The sequence below is a fragment of the Mustelus asterias genome, chromosome 23 (assembly GCF_964213995.1).
Source record: "Mustelus asterias chromosome 23, sMusAst1.hap1.1, whole genome shotgun sequence".
Taxonomy (NCBI): domain Eukaryota; kingdom Metazoa; phylum Chordata; class Chondrichthyes; order Carcharhiniformes; family Triakidae; genus Mustelus; species Mustelus asterias.
The window spans coordinates 64331260-64353383 of record NC_135823.1 but is presented as its reverse complement, the minus strand read 5'-3'; the positions used below and the strand labels follow the sequence as shown (position 1 = coordinate 64353383).

At 43.5% G+C, this 22124-nt stretch overlaps 1 protein-coding gene across 7 annotated transcripts in view; it reads left to right on the top strand.

Annotated features, from left to right (window-relative positions):
• LOC144510838 (ubinuclein-1-like) overlaps nucleotides 1–22124 on the top strand; it is an 81127-nt gene that overhangs the window by 14417 nt on the left and 44586 nt on the right. For 6 of the 7 annotated variants that reach the window (XM_078240793.1, XM_078240795.1, XM_078240791.1 and 3 more), the window contains exons 3-7: nucleotides 2880–2975; nucleotides 8751–8894; nucleotides 12144–12250; nucleotides 15313–15778; nucleotides 21670–21740. In XM_078240793.1, coding sequence (XP_078096919.1) covers nucleotides 2880–2975; nucleotides 8751–8894; nucleotides 12144–12250; nucleotides 15313–15778; nucleotides 21670–21740 — 884 coding nt within the window. The remainder of the gene's footprint in view (nucleotides 1–2879; nucleotides 2976–8750; nucleotides 8895–12143; nucleotides 12251–15312; nucleotides 15779–21669; nucleotides 21741–22124) is intronic. The other variant, XM_078240798.1, reaches the window with a different exon arrangement.

Genomic DNA, 22124 nt, shown 5'->3' with positions numbered 1-22124 from the left:
TCTGAATTCACTGAATGCCACATTACTGCACCAAAAGTACAGTAACTCCTTTCTGGAGCATGCACTGGCTATCTTATCATGTTAAACACCCACGGAGTTCAGTGCTTACTGCTCAAGTATTCAGTGTTTAAATATTTGAAATGTCAATTTCGGCCAGTAACCTTTTTAGCAAACTGTGGTTGTGGTGCCCGGCAATTGTAGCAATCGTGTTTTTGGTGACAGAAAATATTTATTCTTTAATCACCCTGCGAATCAACTTAACAACTGGGCGGCACAGTGGTTAGCATTGCTGCTTCACAGCGCCAGGGACCGGGTTCGATTCCCAGCTTGGGTCACTGTGTGGAGTTTGCACGTTCTCCCCGTGTCTGCGTGGGTTTCCTCCGGTTTCCTCCCACAGTCTGAAACACGTGCTGGTTAGGTGCATTGACCCGAATAGGCACTGGACTGTGGCGACTAGGGGAATTTCACAGTAACTTCATTGCAGTGTTAATGGAAGCCTTACTTGTGACTAATAAATAAACTTTAACTTTAATGTTTTCACAATCTTCTCTTGGAGAATACTGTGTGGTCGTGAAAGAGGTCAACAACTGGTGATGTGATCGCTCCTCTCATGGTTGTAACCATATCATACCAGATGGTTTGATGGTCAGTCCGGAGGCCTTTTTGTGGGCTGTCACAAGCCATACGTTTGAGTGTTGGGATGGGGAGGGTAGCACTCGCCCTCACTAAACTCAAGTCTCCAGCTAGACGTCAACCCATAAATCAGAGGTAGAACTTCTGGTTTCCACGTACCAGGACTGGAATGTGGTTCAAACCCTGCATCTTCTGACTCAAGTGGGAGTGCTACCCTAAGCCAAAGGCTCACTTCATTTACTTGGTGAAGAGATTGAATTTGATGCCAAAGATGATCATTCAGACCTTAGTAGAGAAAGGTTAAAATAGGAGCAGAAGTAGGCCATTTGGCCTTCAGAGTCTACTCCACCATTCAGTATGATCGTGACTGATCCTCTGTCTCAATGCCATATTCCTGATTTCTCTCACTTCTTGATGCCATTAAAATCTAAAAATATTTATCTCTTTCTTGAATGCATTCAGTGACTTGGCCTCCACAGCCTTCTGCGGAAGAGAATTCCACAGGTTCACTACCCTTTGAGTGAAGAAAATTTTCCTTCACTCTGCCTGAGATCAGTAGGGGGGGGGGTCCGTTGCCATTCTGCCTGAGATCAGTGGGGGGGGAAGAGGGGGGTCCACTGCCACTTTGCCTGAGATCGGGGGAAGGGGGGATCCACTGCCATTCTGCCTGAGATCAGTGGCGGGGGAAGAGGGGGGTCCGCTGCCACTCTGCCTGAGATCAGTGGGGGGGGAAGGAGGGGTCACTGCCACTCTGCCTGATATCAGTGGGGAGGAAGGGGGCGGGTCCGCTGCCACTCCACCTGAGATCAGTGGGGAGGGGAAGGAGGGGTCACTGCCACTCTGCCTGATATCAGTGGGGAGGAAGGGGGCGGGTCCGCTGCCACTCCACCTGAGATCAGTGGGGAGGGGAAGGAGGGGTCACTGCCACTCTGCCTGATATCTGTGGGGAAGAAGCGAGGGGTCCGCTGCCACTCTGCCTGAGATCAGTGGGGGGAAGAGGGGGGTCTGCTGCCATTCTGCCTGAGATCGGTGGCAGGGGAAGGAGGGGTCCATTGCCACTCTGCCTGAGATCAGTGGGGGGAAGAGGGGATCCGCTGCCACTGTGTCTGAGATCAGTGGGAGGAAGGGGGGGTCTGCTGCCATTCTGCCTGATATCTGTTGGGGGGGGGGGAAGCGGGGGGGTCTGCTGCCACTCCACCTGAGATCGGAGGGGGGGGTCCGCTGCCACTCTACCCGAGATCAGTGGGGGGAAGAGGGGGGTCAGCTGCCACTCTGTCTGAGATCAATGGGGGGGAAGGGGAGAGGGGCCTGCGATCGGTCTGGGTGGCGGAGGGATAAGGGGGTCAGTAATGTTGTGGGGGTGGGCAATGTCTGTGGGAGCCAGGGGGTGGCACTATCCGGCCCGGGAGGGATATGGCAGGGGAACCGCATTCTATCTTTTTTTTTCTGCACATGTGCAGTTGGAGGCTCTGATCGGAGCTGCAGGATTTTGGGCACATTAAGCCCCGCCCACAGGCTTCTGCAGCACGATTCGGAATTGCTGATATTTTTTCGGGCAGTGTGTGTATGGGGGCGCCTGAGAATGGGTCTGAAAGTCAGATCTGAAACGCTCCCAGTTTCAAGTCCGCCCAGCACTTGGAATCAAAATGGTAAAATAGGGCCCTCTGTTTCCTGTCTGTTAACCAATTCTCAATGTAAGCCAATACACCCCCATCCCATGTACTTTAATTTTGCCCACGAACCTCTTATGAGGGACCTTCTCAAGCCTTTTGAAAGTCCAGAAACACCACATCCACTGGTTCTCCCTTATCTAAAGCTTGTTTATTCGTCACAAGTAAGGCTTACATTAGCACTGCAATGAAGTTACTGTGAAATTCCCTTATTCTCCTAATTACATCCTCAAAAAAAACTCCATTAGATTTGTTAAACATGGTTTGTCTTTCATAAACCCATGCTGGCTTTGTCCAATCCCGTTAGTGTTTCCAAGTGTTCTGTTATCACATCTTTTATAATAGACTCTAGCATCTCCCCCAGTGCTGATGTCAGGCTAACTGGTCTGTTGCTCTCCCTTTTTTCTCTCACTCCCTTTTTAAATCGGGGGGGCGGGGGGATTACATTTGCCACCACCCAATCTGTAGGAAGGCTGACCTTGCCTTAGCTGCATGGAACTGGAGTAGGAGACTGAGTAAATAAATAGCACCAGTACAATTAATGATGTCTGTTCATGTATAGTTTTTACATTTTAGGGCCCAAAGAAGCGAAGGAAGGATCGTATCCAAGATCTTATCGACATGGGTTACGGATACGATGAAACTGACCCATTTATAGATAACTCAGAAGCTGTAAGTAAACACAATTGACGAGTACTATCCATAAATAACAATGGCCACTCTTCAAAAGTAATTCATTGGCCGTGAAACACTTTACGATATCCTGAGGAAATGAGAAGCACTGTATAAATGCAAGTCTTTCATTCTTTCCTTTCTTCCCTTCGTCCTTTCTGTTCCTCTGGCAACAAATGCAATTTCAACCCTTCCATTGAACAATCGGCAAGAATAGATACATACATGCATATGCAGAGACCAGTTCTGTCTTTCTTTGCCCTGCTCTGTGAAAATAAATACTTCTAATGATGTGTACCAGGCTCTCTGCTTCTTGCTTCAAGATATCAATAATTGTGTGACATTTGCTTTTGTGTTTTGCGCACAAAGCGAGGCTAAAGTATATTGAGAAGTGATGCTGTTTGCAAGAGTTATTAGTCTTGGTGCCACCGGGTATTTTCTGTACCTGTGTGAGACATTTTAACATTTTTTTCTTCCATGTCGGTAGTTGGACATTTTCTGTGCACGGTGTACCATATAGCCTGAAAGGGAAAGAGATCCCTCATTATTATGGAAAGAGCCTGAGACCATCCAGTTTGCTGAACCTAGATGCTTTGAAGTTGCGTGTGAAAAAAACATGTATAATGTTAGTTATCTAGGTGAGGGAGAACATTGATACCTATATAAACTTTGATAGAAGGCACAGATGGCAAAAGAGAATAAATGGTTCTGCAAAGAAAGCTCGGTTGGCGTAATCAGTATATCATGGTCACGTTTCCTGGTTCACTTAAAAACATCAATGATTAAAATGGGCAAATCGCTTATATTGGCCAATAACCGTGAACAATTTGTGTTAAAGTCAATCTCAATGTTCCAAAATAGTGTCTTAATTGCTCTGTTTATTTTGGACAGAAATAACTGTGTTTACTCATGGTTCATACCCCATTAAGGTGCACTGAATTTAATGAATGACATTTTTACGACGAACTTCCCTTCTACAATGTAAAATGCACATTTAGGGTGGAATTTTACCAGCACATCTGCCCGAGGTTCGTACGATCCTGCCTGAGGCCTCCGTTGGCCTCAGCCCCAAAACATGCCCTTCTCCGAGCCTCGTCCGTCCCCAGAATTGGGGGCGGGTGTGCCAGTAAAATTTCCGGCCTTATTGTCCAGGGGCTATGCCCTCAGATTTTCTCTCCTTTTCACTGAGTTTTCTCAGTGGAAAACACAAAGTAGAAACAACCCTGAGAGGAAGTAAAGGCTGAGGAAGCTGTACTCCTTGGAAAAGCAGAGGTAATATTTGAGCTGTCCTCTCGGGTAGTCTTTATAATTGTAAAACAAAACAGCTCAAGGCCAACTAACAAGAATCAAAATTGTTTTTTGATATTAATGCCATTACATGTATCGGTAAATCGCATTGCTGTAAGTGGTGGAATTTGAATTGTAGAACTGTTTCTATAGTTGGAACACTGCATTGCCTTGGTGATATTATTGAACATGTTGTACTGGCTGCTTTTCATGTTCAGTTAAACAAGGAATAATGCTCCCATCTGGCAGGGAGCTGGGAAAGCATTGAATGTAAATGAACAGAATATTCAAAACTACACTGGGAATTATTTTTATAAGATTAGCTGTAAGAATGTGATTATGATTTGGCTTAAAAATTGGCATATTTGGTTCCGAGGAACAAGGTAAAAGCCCAAAGAGTCTCCGTTTGTGACAGATAATGTGGCGTATATTCAAGGCAGCCCTGTCCCAAAGTACATATAATTGCTTCTTTGTTGGTACATTTACATGGTCACTGGCCGTGCAGGTCCATGCTTGATGTGCATAGTTTGTAGATATTGCTGTGCTCATGTAACCCATCACCAAGCACCTAAGGAGCAGAGAGGTTTTGGGGCTTGTTAATATGAGTGGCGAATGTGTGGTATTCGCAGCCACCGAAAGTAGTTGGGGCCAAAACATTGTGTGATTTCAAGGAGAAATTAGATATCGCTCTTGGGGCTAAAGGGATCAAGGCATATGGGGGAAGGCGGGATCAGGATATTGAATTTAATGATCAGCCATGATCAAAATGAATGGCGGAGCAGGCTCGAAGGGCCGAATGGCCTCCTCCTGCTTCTAGTTTCTATGTTATTAATAGACCTTGGCTCGCAACTTCAACTGATTGGGTACATTAGTTATGCTTGGGTCATGAAGCCAGCTTCTTAGAGATTTGGAGTAGGGTGATAGGTTTTTGAGTGGAAAAACCAATATATAAATTGTAATCCCTGAACCTGCAGCGCTGCAGATGTAAATCGACGCTGAGAGAAGGCAGTGCATCATAGGACATGAATGGAGAGGAGGCAGAATGGTGACTTTTGTGAAGAAGCCTCGAGGGTAACGTAACATTTGTCAGGATCCAGGACAACTTCAGGGAAAATAATTGAACAAAGTCTTCCAACACATCATTCAAGTATATATGGTTCCCATGGCAGCTCTCTAACCTTTAAGCTGGAATAGGGAATGAGGGCAAAAGGAAGCATGAAAACATGAGCGATTCAGTCCTTTGGGCGACTGCAGTCTTTGCTAGTGTTCTCCCTTTCAAAAGCCACTTAGTCAAAACCTAGCCTTTGCTCAGATATCCACTCTCTTTAATAATCTTCGGATCCTTTTTTTGGAGGCTTTACTTCAGCAGCAGAGAGTTTTAGATTCCAGCCACACTCAGCATTTTGTCAAACCTTCCTTTAATTATCCTTATCTCGGTTTTCTTTTTATTTTTGTTTCTGGTGCTCAGTGTGATGGTAACAATCTGACTACATGAAACTTTCTAACCTTAGCATGGCCATTCATTCATAATCCAGGTCAACCCTTAATCTTGCTTTTAGACAACAGTCTCTCTTCAAAGTTGTAACTGTTCAATACCCTAACATTATCGTGAATCGGTCCTGCACCTTTTATGTTGCAAAAAGCAGCTCCAGTTGACTTTTTATGGCATTTTCTACTTTTGCCGCCATCTCTATTTAGTGACTTGGGTCTCTGCTCATTCGCTAAGTTTAAAAGTTTGCCTTTTATGCGTTGGTAACGCTGTGCTTTCACAGAATCCTCTTTTTCTTCCCAAGGAAGCAAAATAATACATAGAATCATAGAATCTTACAGTGCAGAAGGAGGCCATTCGGCCCATCGAGCCTGCACCAATCACAATCCCACCCAGGCCCTATTTCCATAACCTCTCATATTTACCCCGCTAATCCCCCTGACACTAGGGTCAATTTAGCATGGCCAATCAACCTCACCCGTACATCTTTGGACTGTGGGAGGAAACCAGAGCACCCGGAGGAAACCCATGCAGACACGGGGGAGAATGTGCAAACTCCACACAGACAATGACCCAAGCGGAAATCGAACCCGGGTCCCTGGCGCTGTGAGGCAGCAGTGCTAACCACTGTGCCACTCATCTTGTCGACCTGAAATTTTGACTGGGACGGTACAGTGGTTAGCACTGCTGCCTCACAGAGCCAGGGACCCGGGTTCGATTCCCGGCTTGGGTGACTGTGCGGAGTCAGTACATTCTCCTCATGTCTGCGTGGGTTTCCTCCGGGTGCTCCGGTTTCCTCCCACAGTCCGAAAGATGTGCTGGTTAGGTGCATTGGCCATGCTAAATTCTCCCTCAGTGTACCCGAACAGGCGCCTGAGTGTGGGGACGTTCACAGTAACTCCATTGCAGTGTTAGTGTAAGCTTATTTGTGACACTAATAAATAAGCTTAAATGCTAAACTTACTTTCTCCACAGATACTGAATTCCAAAGATTATTCAGTACTTCGTTCAACTTTGACTTTAAGTGCCAAAACATTTAACTGGGTGAATAGTAGCATAACAGTTTCTGAAATAATTATTGAAGTTGTTTTTTTCATCATTATAACAGAAAATAATGTAGTTTAGTCTTTCCCCCATTTAGCTCAGCCAAATAGCTTGTGTAGCTTCTATCTAAATCTTTTTGGAGGTTTGAGGTATTCTCGTGAATTTGCAAAAGACAAAGCATCGAAATAATTAGTCATAATTTAAATACCTATCTGTTAAATTCAACAGAACCAATCATGCTAAATGTTTATGTTTGAATTGATTGGCTTGGAATGATTTCTGTCCTCTCTCTCACAGCTAATAATTTCAGCAAATTAATTAAGGGTTTTGCGGATAAAGCTGAATTTTAATCCGCTATCTACCGCGGCAGAATTGGAAAAGTCAGTACTGAGTTAATCATAGAATCCGTACAGTGCAGAAGGAAGCCAGTCGGCCCATTGAGTCCACACCGACCACAATCCCATCCAGGCCCTGTTCCCGTAACCCCACATATTTACCGTTCAAATCCCCCTGACACTAGGGTCAATTTAGCATGGCCAATCAACCTAACCCGCACATCCTTGGACTGTGGGAGGAAATCGGATCACCCGGAGGAAACCCACACAGACACGGGGAGAATGTGCAAACTCCACACACACTGACCCGAGGCCGGAATTGAACCCGGGTCCCTGTCACTGTGAAGCTGCAGTGCTAACTACTTCAGGCATTGCTTATAAAAAAAAGAATTGGTACTTTTCTGGGTCTGGATGCCAGTTTGAATTTCATTGCTGGTAAAGTGCAGAGCAGCAACCACTCCGTGCTAAATTTCAAAATTAACGATAATTTGGCATCAAGCTATCATTAGGGTGGCACAGTGGTTAGCATTGCTATCTCACGCCGCCAGGGACTCAGGTTCGATTCCTGGTTTGGGCCACTGTCTGTGTGGAGTTTGCACATTCTCCCCGTGCCTGCGTGGGTTTCCTCCGGGTGCTCCAGTTTCCTCCCACAGTCCAAAGATGTGCGGGTTAGGTGGATTGGCCATTTTAAATTGACCCTTCATGTCGGGGGATTAGCTAGGGTAAACGGATGGGGTTGTGGGGATAGGGCCTGGGTGGGATTGTGGCTGGTGCAGACTCGCTGGGCCGAATGGCCTCCTTCTGCACTGTAGGATTCTATGATTCTATTCAGTTTTTTTCAAAAGTGCATCTACTTGTAGAACTAAATGGCTGGTCTCTTGAGCAGGAGCTAGACATCTGAGTTTTCTTACCAGGAAGAAAGTTTTTTTACAAAAATACTTTAAATATTTTAGAAACTCCAACCCTGCCACAAAATGCCGTAATGTGCCTGATTGGAAGTGCTAGTGTTGCTTTTGATAGTAGTTTTGGCATTAAAATAGATTATAAAATGGGAATTATCCCTCTGCCTTGTTATAAAACAAATTTTCCTCTATCACTGAGTCTTGCTGTCATCTAGCCACAATGCAAGGGAAGGATTTCCATTCCAGTGCATTTATCATCATCCTCAGTCTCAGAATACCAACAGTTGGCAGAGAGAGATATCAAAAAATGTTTCGTGGAGCAGAAACAAAAAGCAAAATTATCCAGCAAAGTAAATCATGTGAATGGATAAGACAACCAAACAAATATTTTATGGTTGGTTATGTATTATTTAACAGTTGGCTGGAAGTGTGTTGTTTGCCGCAGAACAATTTAAGGGATTTCAGCATTTTCATGAGCTATAGTTTCATTGTCATGGTGTATGATTTCATTAGAGTTTTTCAGCAGTCCTGCAGTTTATGGCACACTCGGCCTCCTGCAGAAAGTTAGTGACAGCAAATAATCTTTCCTTGGGTCAGCCGAGTCCAAACGCTATTTAAAAAGTTGTGCCTTGGAATAGATCATTAGTACACCTTTCAGCAGTGTGTCTTGTCCTTTACGATCGCACCTAACACCTTCCTTCCTTTTGTGGTGTTCTAGTACGATGAACTAGTCCCAGCCTCCTTGACCACCAAGCTGGGTGGCTTTTACATCAATAGTGGAACGTTGCAATTCCGCCAAGCATCTGAATCAGATGGGGATGACGATTTTATAAAGGACAAGAAAAAGACAAAGTCTCCAAAGGTGAGGGGGAACAAAACTGAATTGCTATGTGCTGCATACACTGTAGGTGATTTATTCTCGTATATCCGCAACTTTGGATTTCCAATGTCATTAAGTCTAATCTGACATTTTAAGAGAAAAACTTCCAGAATTTCCGGCAGGATTGTATTTGATCAATTTTGACGTTAGACAGAACCGTACAAGTTACCGTGTAACATAGAAGATAGGTGGAGGCCATTTGGCCCTTCGAGCCTGCTCCGCTATTCATTACGATTATGGCTGATCGTCCAACTCAGTAGCCCCTAATCCTGCTTTCTCCCCATAACCTTTGATCCCGTTCGCCCCAAGTGCAAAATCCAATGCCTCTTGAATGTTCACGATTCAATGTTTTGGCATCAACTACTTCCTGTGGTAACAAATTCCACAGGCTCACCACTCTTTGGGTGGAGAAATGTCTCCTCACCTGTAGAAGGAGAAGCTATGTCTTCAGCTGGAAACCAGTTGCTTTAAACACATTTTTCTGCCTCCCCCCTCCCCCACTCCTTGTTTGATATTCTTCCTTTTGAAAAGATGCTTGTTTAAGCATTTATTAAAAGGTTTAGAGCACAGATGGCAATCATAGTAATGACTATGTCTATTTGGTTCTTTGCGAGAGTAATCCATCATCTATGCTCTCGTTGGGGTTTTTTTTTCCTGTTTCAGATATTTAAAAGTATATTTAATATATTTTAAGAGTTGTGTTTGGCCCTGTGTTTGCACTATTACTTCTGAATCAGATGGCCACGGTTTAAGTCTCGAGCCAGAAACTTGAGCACGCTATCCAGGCTGAAACATCAATGCAGCACTTGAGGAATAGTGCACAAAGGCGCTATCTTTCAGACGAGGCATTAATCCAAGACACCCCCTTTAAAATTAATCATTCCCAGCATCGTGCTGGTGAATCCATGTCATATGCTTTCTATGTCTTTAATTGCCTGTTTATAATGAGCACTTGCCCAGCCAAGACTGCACACAGTATTATGGGTATGCCCTGAGACATAGTTCCCAAATTATATGGTTGGTCTGTCAAAAATATCAATTTCCTGTCTGTGTTCTGACGAGCTGTGGTCTGTTGTGTTAACTAAAGAAGAGTTTCTGAATTTTTCTTTTCTCTTTCTCTCCTTTTGATCTCAGCGATGGGTTGATTTTCTCTGTTCCCTTTCTTGCTGCCTCTGTTTCTGTAATGTGGACTTTTGTTGTCGCCCGGCCAGAAGATCCTTGTCTTTCTATATATTTTCAGCAGTTTCTCTCTGTTAAACGTGAAAATGTACCTCCGAGCAGTCAAACAAGATTAGAGCAGTTAAAGAGATAATGGTGGCTCTGAGTCATGTGCTATCCATAACAGACTCGCATCCCAGGAGAGTGGGAGGGGTCGGTGAGATCTTCCACATGATCTCAACTGTTTAGCCTGTTTGCTGCTTGTAATTTTAATTTGTCTGACATCAGTTTATCTCGACTGAGTAAATTATTTGTCTATGAATTTCACCAAGAGTTTGTTTTCCCCAAACTCATTCTCCAATGTAGGGAAGGAAATAGAATCCCTACAGTGCAGAAGGAGGCAATTCGGCCCATCGAGCCTGCACCAACAACAATCTCATCCAGGCCCTATCCCCACGTATTTACCCTGCTAGTCCCCCTGACACCAAGGGGCAATTTTGCATGGCCAATCAACCCAACCCGCATATCTTTGGACTGTGGGGGGAAAACTGGAGCAAACCCGCGCAGATACGGGGAAAACGTGCAAACTGCACACAGTCACCTGAGGCTGGAATTGAACACGTGTCCCTGGCGCTGTGAGGCAGCAGTGCTAACCACTGTGTCACCGTGCTGCCCACGGTGAAACCTAGATAGTTTTAACTTGTGGAAAATCTTTAAAAACAATACCATGTATCAGTCGAAGTAGAAACAGTGACAAGAATGTTTAAAATGTATGAATAAGACAGAAAAGTAAAAGAAACAACAGTGTGACCATAATATATTATATTATTTGTTATATTTAAGTGTGTAAATCGTGCTTTTATTATTGTGGAATGATTATATTACAGCGATACAGCTACTCCTGGGTCAGGAGCTTTGTTTCTGTAATTATAGGCTTTAGCGTTTCTTTCATTATCATTACATTGCTGTGAGGGTTCCTCAGGGTGCTCGGGGTACCCTAGGCCCAACCATCTGCAGCTGCTGCAGTGGAGGCAGTGATGTAGTGGTATTGTCACTGGACTAGCAATCCAGAGACCCACGGTAATGCTGTGAGGCCGCAGGTTCAGATATCAGCATGGCAGATGGTGAAATCTGAAGCCAATAAATATCTGGGCCGCAATCCTCCCATCCCGTTGCATTAATGTTTTAGCGCAGATTGTCGCATCGGTCGATTTGCAGGTTTCGCGCATGCATTGCCACCCCGATAGGGTGTGTGTGGTGTCGTCGTCATCTTGCCGCCCCCCACGCCCACCGGAGTGGTTCACACCAGCAGGAAATACAGTTGCTCCCCGCTAACAGGGCCTGATCCCGCTGGAGTGAAGGGGGGGCAATCGGGGCCTCCTGGGCATTGGCTCCTTGGCTGGTTTAATTATAAAAAGCACAGCTTCATAGACAGTTTCACACCATCCAGGACAAACAGACCAAATGATTGGCACTCCATCCACCACCTTCAACATTTACTCCCACCATCACTGTGCATAGTGAGAGCAGTTCATACAGCAAATTGCCACAGTTCCTTTGACAATCCAGCGACTTCTGCTACCTAGAAGCACAAGGATAACAGATGCACGGGAGCACCACCACCTGCAAATTCCTCCCCAAGTCGCACACCATCCTGACTTGCAATTGTGTCATTGCTCTTCCACGATTGTTGGGTAAAAATCCCGCCACTCGTTCCTAAACAGCACCTGAGGGTGTCCCTACACCATGTGCACTGCAGACGTTTGAGAAGTTGAGTCACCTATGTTTTTTTTAAGAAGCTGAAAACTTTTAGAACCAATTTTGTCAAAGATCAGAGCTGTCAGCGGTATAAAGAACGCAGTAAAATTTGTGCTTTCATGTTATGGGGTGCATAATTCAAAGTCAATTTAACCTAAACCAGATGAATACTGTAAACTTTGAAAAGCTAATTAAAATCACTTTCCAGTTGCAATCTGCATTCGTTGTAAAGAATAATTTGGGTAGATTTCAGTTATGTTGACTCTATCTAGTACCTCTTTGTTTTTAGTCCTGATATTTGTCTTTTTTGAATAGAAACGAAAATTAAAAGAAAGTAATGAGAAGATGAAGAAAAGGAGAAAAGAAGATGGACATGAGAAAGAGAAGAAATCTCAAAAATCCAAAATTTCCAAACAGGCTGGGTAAGTCATATGGCGGTTTGAGTTTCTACATTTGAAAGAGAATCCACAAGCAACATGTTCCTTCAAGTATTCATATAGACAGAGTCCCGAACACACTCAGCAAGCTTGTGTTTGCTAAACTCGGAACAAAAGTCCACTGTTTGAGATGATTCCATGATTTGGCAGCACTTGCTGAGCAATCCTGAGTGTGCTAATACCTACACGGAGCAACCAATTTAAGATGATTAGTCAAACTCATTGTGGTTCATTTGCATTTGCGAGAAGCAACATAGGCCAGGGATCCATTCTCTGCAAACAAAAGCAATATGTTGAAGTCTTGTGTCTCTTTGAATTACCTGGGCACTTGTAGTTCCTGGTTGCTTTCTCCATGGCAATGCCTTGGCCAATCAAAGTCGAATTGCCAACCAATCAGCAGCCTTTCCTCCTGTATGTAGTATGAATTGTTGCACTCATTTGAAACTATACCAAAACTATACAAAATATTATAAAATAGCAAATCACTGCGGATGCTGGAATCTGAAACAAAAACAGAAAATGCTGGAAAGTCTCAGCAGGTCTGACAGCCTCTGTGGAGAAAGAATAGTGTCAACGTTTCGAGTCAGGATGACCAAACTTGAAATATTAAGCTTCTGTTCTTTCTCCACAGGTGCTGTCAGACCTGCTGAGATTTTCCAGCATTTTCTGTTTTTGTTGTACAAAATACAAGATGGGTACTCGGAATTTAGTACTCCGTCTATTCCCAGTATTAAGGTGAATTTTAACCAATTGAGTTGGAACTGGGGGTATTGCAGTGGCAACAAAAAAAAATCTCAAAATGTTCTCCTGATTTTTTGTTTGTTGCCACTGCAATACCCCCCAGTTCCAACTCAATTGGTTAAAATTCAACTTGATACTGGGAAGAGACGGAGTGAATTCTGTCTCTGATATTAATCTGTGATGCATAGCATTTGGTTAAGTACAAAGTTCCGAGTACCCATCTCGTATTTTGTACAGCAAAAACAGAAAATGCTGGAAAATCTCAGCAGGTCTGACAGCATCTGTGGAGAAAGAACAGAAGCTTAACATTTCGAGTTGCTCTATTCCCCCTCTCCGCGGATGCTGTCAGACCTGCTGAGGTTTTCCAGCATTTTCTGACTTTGTTTCAGATTCCAGCATCCACAGTGATTTGCTTTTTTCGTAATATTTTGTATAGTTTTGAGTGAACAAAAATGAAAAACTTTATTCCATCGGTGTAGTGTGTTTGAGGCAGGACTCAGAAGTGAAAGGAGTTTTTGAAGCCTCTTGCCATCCAAAATGTCAAAAAGCATTTTTTATTAGAAAGACTGATTTCAGCAGAAAATAGTGGCCGCATTTTATACAAGTAAGAATGTTGAAGTGTTCCAAAAATGATGATCTGCAAATATTGAATCTTTTATTTTGGTATTTTTAGGAATTGTTACTTCTCCATATTTTAAGATGCGTGACCCTGAAAGTCCCTTGGGTTTCTCTAGATAACTGGCTATAATTTGAGTGGGAGACTGGGGAGCAATTATAAATGGCCTTTACTGTCCGTCCCTTACCAACACAATGTCAAGATTAGAGAAACCCCTGGGACGCGGGGAGTAATTGATGCAAATCATACAGATGCACATGGGGACAATCTGGACAAGCATATGAGGGAGAATGGAACAGGGGGTTACAATGGTAGATTTAGGTGGGAGGAGGTTAACAGTCCAAAGATGTGCGGGTTAGGTTGATTGGCCATGCTAAATTGCCCCTCAGTGTCAGGGGGATTAGCAGGGTAAGTATGTGGGGTTACAGGAATAGGGCTTGGGTGGGATTGTGGTCGGTGCAGAATCGATGGGCCAAATGGCCTCCTCCTGCACTGTAGGGAATCTAGGTTCAAGTTGAGCATGAGCACCATCATGGACTGGTTGGACCCCACATGTGTTCAAGCTACATGAATGAAAACACAAGTGTACCTTCTCCTGCAAGTGCTGCAAATGTAGACTTTCTACTTCATACAACTTTATGGATCCTGAACTAATGAGTATTTTAATTAACACAAGTACACCGGTCATCCTATCGATCATCTTAAGAAAGTGACCCCGAAGAGTTCCATACTAGAATTTTTGTCCATACTAGGATACTGACATCCCTATAGAGTAAACAATTTTACACTGAAAAGCTGGTCCAAAAACAATTACACATAACACTGGCCAGAATTCTCCAATGTCACATGCCCCGTCATCGCTGCCAGGGTCATTGCATTTAAAGTTTCAAGCTATGTGGTATAATAGGGTGACCAGAATTGTGTACCGTTCTGGTCAACCTATTATAGAAAGGATATTATTAAACTAGAAAGAGTGCAGAAAAAATTTACTAGGATGCTACCCGGACTTGATGGTTTGAGTTATAAGGAGAGGCTGGATAGACTTTTTTCTCTGGAGCATAGCAGGCTGAGGGGTGATCTTACAGAGGTCTATAAAATAATGAGGGGCACAGATCAGCTAGATAGTCAATATCCTTTCCCAAAGGTAGGAGAGTCTAAAACTAGAAGGCATAGGTTTAAGGTGAGAGGGGAGAGATACACAGTGTCCAGAGAGGCAGTTTTTTCACAGAGGGTGGTGAGTGTCTGGAACAAGCTGCCAGAGGTAGTAGTAGAGGCGGGTACAATTTTGTCTTTTAAAAAGCATTGAGACAATTACATGGGTACGATGGGTATAGAGGGATATGGGCCAAATGCGGCCAATTGGGATTAGCTTAGGCGTTTAAAAAAAAGGTGGCGTGGACAAGTTGGGCCGAAGGACCTGTTTCCATGCTGCAAACCTCTATGACGCTACTTGAATGAAAGCACAAGTGTACCTCAAAAGGACTTCTACTGCAAGTGCTGCAAATGTAGACTTTCTACTTCTTACAACTTGATGGATCCTGAACTGATGAGGATTTTAATTAATGCAAGTGCACCGGTCCTCCAATCGATCATGTTTTTACAAAATGGAGATGTTAGTTGAAACACTGATTTGCATTCAGACTGTCCTTTATTTTTGCTTATCCGTGATGTTTGCTGTTTTTAAAATCAGGTTTATGCCACTGAACGTTCACAAAGAAGATAAAAAGAAAAAGAAAAAATACATGGGAGCCTTGGGTGTGAGAGAGATGTTAAAAAAATTCGAGATGGAGAAAGAAGCCTTGAAGAAACGAGAGGACCAGAAGAATGTGCCCATCTCTCAAACTATGGCAGGCACCCCTCTCGAAACTGATAACAGCTCTCTAAACCTTAATGTTTCGGACCCTCTGCTTTCACTGATTGGATCTGCTAACGAGAGTGATCTTCTGAAAGTGGCCAGCACTGTAGAGCTGGAAATTGACTTAGAACGTCTTCTGAATGACTCTCCCCCAGGGAGTCCCCTTAATGACTTTGATGACGGCAGTGACCCTCTGCCTGTACTACAGTACTCAACAGCGGGACAAATGCCTAAGCAGGTTCCTACATTGCCCGAAGGACTTCCAGCACTACTAGAAAAACGTATTAAAGAGTTGACACAGGTAAGATTCAAATTGAAACATGTACCACAGGAAAATAAAGTAATCGCCAGGTAGAAGATATCCTAATAAAAAGTGTCGAGCTTTCTGTCATAGGGGGTGACATGTAACATTCAAGTTAAGTTTGGCAATATCTCAAGCTGCTGATCCTAACAGATTTGGTAGTTTGAGTAGGATTTAACCATCAGCAAGGCACAAATATTACTCTCTAAACCCCCCAGGTCCACAAAATTTGTACAGGACTGAAATAATGAGTAAGAAATTGAATTGAGTTGCCTAGGCTTTGAGGGCTGGATTTCCAGGCACATAGGACACATGGTTTTAATGGAAGCTATTCCAAGAGTTGCAAACTTGAGCGACATCTGGTTTAGGCATCCATCGCTGGGGCACATAAAGCATTATCGAGTCTTCATCTGCTGGGTTAAAACTGTTCACTTATCCTGGAATACAAAGATATTCCCGGCTTCCTCTCCCTGCTGGAAATCATCATCTTTACACCCTTTTTCCCCTGTCTCCTCCACCCTCGCCTCCAACAATAAGTGCAAGAAGTTTGTGGACTTTGTTGTTCTTAGGGTCGAGACCATTCAGTTGGCTGCCTCTGCTGCATTGTTCCTTTCTATCAGCACACCAGGCCAAATGTTCATCCTGCCCCGAGCCCTGAACTCACACCTTTCTCTCGTTTTTCTCCTACCCCCTCTCATCCCATTTCTGAGCTCCTCTGGTCCAGGAGACCCACCTCTTGCTCCCTTGACCATCCAACTTCACAAGAACATGAGAAATAGGAACAGAAATGTTCTATGTTCTATTAGGTAATTTTCTATGTTCTATTAGGTAAACCTATATATAAGACTAGGTAGGTAGGGACATGACCGGCGCAACTTGTGGGCCGAAGGGCTTGTTGGGGCTGTATTTTTTCTATGTTGTTTTCTATGTTCTAAATGGACCGTGTGGCCCCTCAAACTCCACGTTCAGCAAGTGTGTGGGTGCTTTTCTACCTCATTTCCCTTGATTTCCTGAGAGGCTCGCAATCTGTCCATCTCCGCTCTAAAGGTGATTAATGATGGAATATCCACAACCCTCTGGTGCAGAGGTTCAAAAGATTCACCAGCCTTTGAAAAATTTCTCTCTATCTCTATCCTAATTGATTGAATCACAGTGCCTGGGACGCAGGTTCAGCTCCAACCTTGGGTGACAGCCTGTGTGGAATTTGCATGTTCTTCCCGTGTCTGCGTGGGTTCCCTCCAGGTGCTCCGGTTTCCTCCCACAGTCCAAAGATGTGTAAGTTAGATGGATTCGCCATAGTAAATAGTCATAGAGTTTACAGCATGGAAACAGGCCCTTTAGCCCAACTTGTCCACACTGCCCTTTTTTTAAACCCTACGCTAGTCCCAATTGCCCGCATTTGGCCCATATCCGTCTATACCCATCTTACCTATGTAACTGTCTAAATGGCTTTTAAAAGACAAAATTGTACCCGTCTCTACTACCTCTGGCAACTTGTTCCAGACACTCTCCACCCTCTGTGAAAAAATTGCCCCTCTGGACACTTTTGTATCTCTCCCCTCTCATCTTAAACCTATGCCCCCTAGTTTTAGACTCCCCTACCTTTGGGAAAAGATGTTGACTATCTAGCTGATCTGTGCCCCTCATTATTTTATAGACCTCTATAAGATCACCCCTCAGCCTTCTACGCTCCAGAGAAAAAAGTCCCAGTCTATCCAGCCTCTCCTTATAACGCAAACCATCAAGTCCTGGTAGCATCCTAGTAAATCTTTTCTGCACTCTTTCTGGTTTAATAACCAGGGGCGGCACGGTAGCACAGTGGTTAGCACTGCTGCTTCACAGCTCCAGGGACCTGGTTCGATTCCCGGCTTGGGTCACTGTCTGTGTGGAGTTTGCACATTCTCCTCGTGTCTGCGTGGGTTTCCTCCGGGTGCTCCGGTTTCCTCCCGCAGTCCAAAGATGTGTGGGTTAGGTTGATTGGCCATGCTAAAATTGCCCCTTAGTGTCCTGAGATGTGTAGGTTAGAGGGATTAGTGGGTAAAATATGTAGGGATATGGGGGTAGGGTTTGGGTGGGATTGTGGTCGGTGCAGACTCGATGGGCCGAATGGCCTCTTTCTGTAATGTAGGGTTTCTATGATTTCTATGAATAATATCCTTTCTATAATAGGGTGACCAGAACTGTACACAGTATTACAAATGTGGCCTTACCAATGTCTTGTATGGGGTTATAGGGATAGGGTGGGGAAGGGGGCCTGTGTAACATACTCTGTTGGAGAGTCGGTGCAGACTTGATGGGCAGAGTGGCCTCTTCTGAATTGTAGGGATTCTATGATTCCTTAGCTGAGACTCTGCCACCCCCACACTCCCATTCAGGGACAGCAGCTCTCCATGTCTGTCTTATTCAGCCCTTTCAGAACCTCGTATGTTTCAGCAAGATCACCTTTCACTCTTCTAAACTCCTGGAATAAAAGTTATACAGCCTCTCCTCATAGGACAATCTCTCATCCCAGGACCTTTGGTATTCCACCTCTATATTCCTCCTTAATCACGAGGACCATAATGGTGTTCCACATGTGGCCTCACCAAAGTTCTGTACACTTGTCGCATTTTTTTAAAAAACCCTGTACTCCAATTCCCTAGCAGTAAAGGCCAACATGCTATTTGCCTTCCAAGTTGCTGGCTATTTTTGCATGTTAGCTTTGTGTTCCATGTACAGTTACACCCAACTCTCTCTAAACAACAGCATTTAAGTTTCACACCATTTTAAAAAAAAAATCTGCTTTCCTATTCTCATAACCAAAGTGCATAAACCACCAACTTCTGCACATTATGCTCCATCTGTCACCCTGCTGCCTGTCTATGTCGCCTTGCAGCTTGATATAAATTGTGCATAGCTGAACGCCTAGCACTGATCCTTGCGGCACTGCACTAGTCACAGCCTGCCAACTTGAAAATTCCCTATTTGTCCCTACCCTCTGCTTCCTATCCGTTAATCAATCCACTATCCCTGCTAATATATTACCCCCCAACTCCATGAGTCATTATTTTACGTATTCATCTTTTGAGTGGCACCTTATCAAATGCCTTTTGGAAATCCGGGTATATTACATCTACTTGTTTCCCTTTATCTACCTTCCCAGTTAAATCCTCAAAAAAACTAATAATCTTGTCGAACACATTTTTCTTTTGTAAAATAACGTTGACTGTGTCTGATCATACTTTGATTTTCTTAGTGTATTGTTGAGATGTCATTAACAATACAGTTCCACTGTTTTTCCAATGATTGATGTCAGGCTAACTGACCTGTCGTACCTTGTTTTCACGCTCCATCCTTTCTTCTATAGCACTGCTCCATTTGTTAACTTTCAATCCACTTGGAATGTTCTAAAATCTGGAGAACTTTAGAAAGTCATAACCAGGAAGGAGCAGCTCCTTTTATTCCACTGATTGCAAGCAAGATAGTTCAGTCATTGAGAAATGTTACAATTTGTTATAGTAAGAATGAGGTGGTAATCAGACTGGGCCACTGGTTACAGGAAATCTGGCCAAACCTCTAATAAGCCAACTTTGAATTGTTTTAGTGTGAAGTCTAACCCATCCTTAAGTATATTTCATGCTGGAACCAATGCCAAGGGTAAGCGTTTCTGTGGTAAGTTGGGCTAATATCACTCTAAGAGTTAATGAGGCAAAACACAGGGAGAGTATTCTAATGGTTTCACTGTGCACTGTATACTCTGCTGCGGGAATCTGTTGTATAACGGTGAGTGGTCTTGGTGTTCCAAAGTTAATCCATCAGTATCTTAAATTGGACTGAAACTCCATGGTCGTGCAAGCCAATCAACTAAAGTAAAATTCAGTAACTTTTTGGTACTAATCCTTGCTCCACCACCATGCCCATAAAAGTATTCGAGTTCTCTTTCCCCCTCCATCCTCCCTTCTGTCCTCACTCCATTCCAGTATCTATCTATTTCCCTCCCTCCATTTGGGGAGGTCGTGACCTAGTGATATTGTTACTGGACTAGTAGTCCTGAGAGCCGAAGCAAGATCTGGGGACCTGGATTCGAATCCTGCCACGGCAGATGGTGAAATTTGAAATCAGTAAAAATCTGGGATTGAAAGTCTAATGATGACCATGAAACCGTTGTTGGAAAGACCCACCTGGTTCACTAATGTCCTTTAGGGAAGGAAATCTGCTGTCCTTACCTGGTCTGACCTACATGTGACTCCAGAGCCACAGCAATTTGGTTGACTCTCAAATGGAGCTCTCCATATCCCCTCTCTGATTCCACTTGTCTTCCATTTTCTAATTCTGCTTGACCATTAAAAACTTAAGTGTGTCTTGACAAAACAAGTTGACAACTTTCTCTTTAAAAAAATGTATTTTGTAATTAAACAAAGATCCAATAAACATTACAATCTGATGAAGCATGCAAAAGACTGGAGACAAGTGAAGGGCAATAGACTAAAAGAAGATTGCAGAGTCAAGATCCTAAGTTCTGAAGAATTTCTTAAGTAGATGTTTTTTTTTCTCAATCATTGAAAGAAAGTTTTGCCAATGATAACTAAACCGCAGGTCAAGTATGCTGTCTGGGCAGGAAACAAAATCGAGGTGCAACATCTTAAGCCATGTTTGTACTCAGGTTGCCTAACGTGGATGGAAATGTCATTTCAGTTATACAGAGACATGTAAAATTGGCTGGCATGGGTTCTGTGGGTTTTCTTTCAAAATGCTTTGGCTTCGATTTATTTCTGAGGAAAGTAGTTTAAATTTGGAGTGAAGAATTCTTTTGAAGTTGTGTAAGTTTGTGGCCAGTGAACTGAAATGGGGAATGTTAACAATCTAGTCTCTGAATATTTTTTTTTAAACCTGGAACACGGAGGGATCCAGCTGTGCAGGACTGTATGAGGTATACTTTCATAACTTTACAACCAATGTTTCATAAATTCAGAAACTATCAATTGCACGCAATGTTCAAATAATTAATCCAGAATGAACTATGTTCTGATCCAGAAAACTAGGTGGTGAGGGATAGAACTGGAGCCAGTCTTTACACAATTTACAAACTTTTATATACAGAGACCCACAAACATACACCTCCAAACTTAACTACAGTTTCAGCCTGTTCCTATTTATACTCTTTTTGAGTGAAACAGTCAACCACTGTTCTTATTTACAGGAAAACATGTGAATTTCCCCACTAAATGCCCACCACCTGAATACAGTGGGGCAGCACGGTGGCATAGTGGTTAGCACTGCTGCCTCACAGTACTAGGGGCGTGGGTTCAATGCCCGGTTTGGATGACTGTGCGGAGTCTGTACACTCTGCCCATGTCTGTGTGGGTTTCCTCTGGGTGCTCCGGTTTCCTCCCACAGTCCGAAAGACGTACTGGTCAGGTGCATTGGCCGTGCTAAATTCCCCCTCTGTGTACCCGAACAGGTGCCAGAGTGTGGCGACTAGGGGATTTTCGCAGTAACTTCATTGCGGTGTTAATGCAAGCCTACTTGTGACACTAATAAATAAACTTTACTTTTTTACTTCACAATTATTGCACTCAATTACTATATACTTAAATATGGGTTCTTTATAACTGAAAACATTGACTGACTCCCCCAAAAAAGTTAACTTTTATTAGTATTGATCATTATGGGGTATTTTTTTTTAATTTGGTTGATATCTTTTAAGATTATTTTTGAAAGTGGAGTGGCCAGGAGGCTATTGAATTGAACTTTTTTTTCTTCTTCTGTAGTACTTGGTTGCCATTCAGTTTTGCTTTTGACAAACTGGTGCTGAAGATCATCAAGAACTGCAGCTCTTTAATCCAATTAAAATAGGCTTTAGAAGGGACCTGAAGTTACGACAAAAAGCTGATGATATTCTTGTCTTGTAGGCTGCCAAAGCCTCAGAAGGAGAGGGGAAGCAGAAATTCTTCACACAAGATGTCAATAATATTCTGCTAAAGTAAGTATAATCCACTGAACATTGACTGTCTTTCAAAAAACATGTAGCTCCTTGCATTAGAATAGGGGTGACTTAATGGAGGCCCTTAAAATTGTTCAGGGATTTGATAGGGCAGATGTTAAAAAGATGTGTCCACTTTTTTAATTCATTCGTGGGACATGGGCGTCGCTGGCTGGGCCAGAATTTATTGCCCATCCCTAGTTGCCCTTGGAGGGCAGTTGAAAGGCAACCACATTGCTGTGGTTCTGGAGTCACATGTACATGTAGGCCAGACCGGGTAAGGACAGCAAATTTCCTTCCCTAAAGGATATTAGTGAACCAGATGGGTTTTTCCAAGAATCAACAATGATTTCATGGTCATCAGTGGATTCTTAATTCCAGATT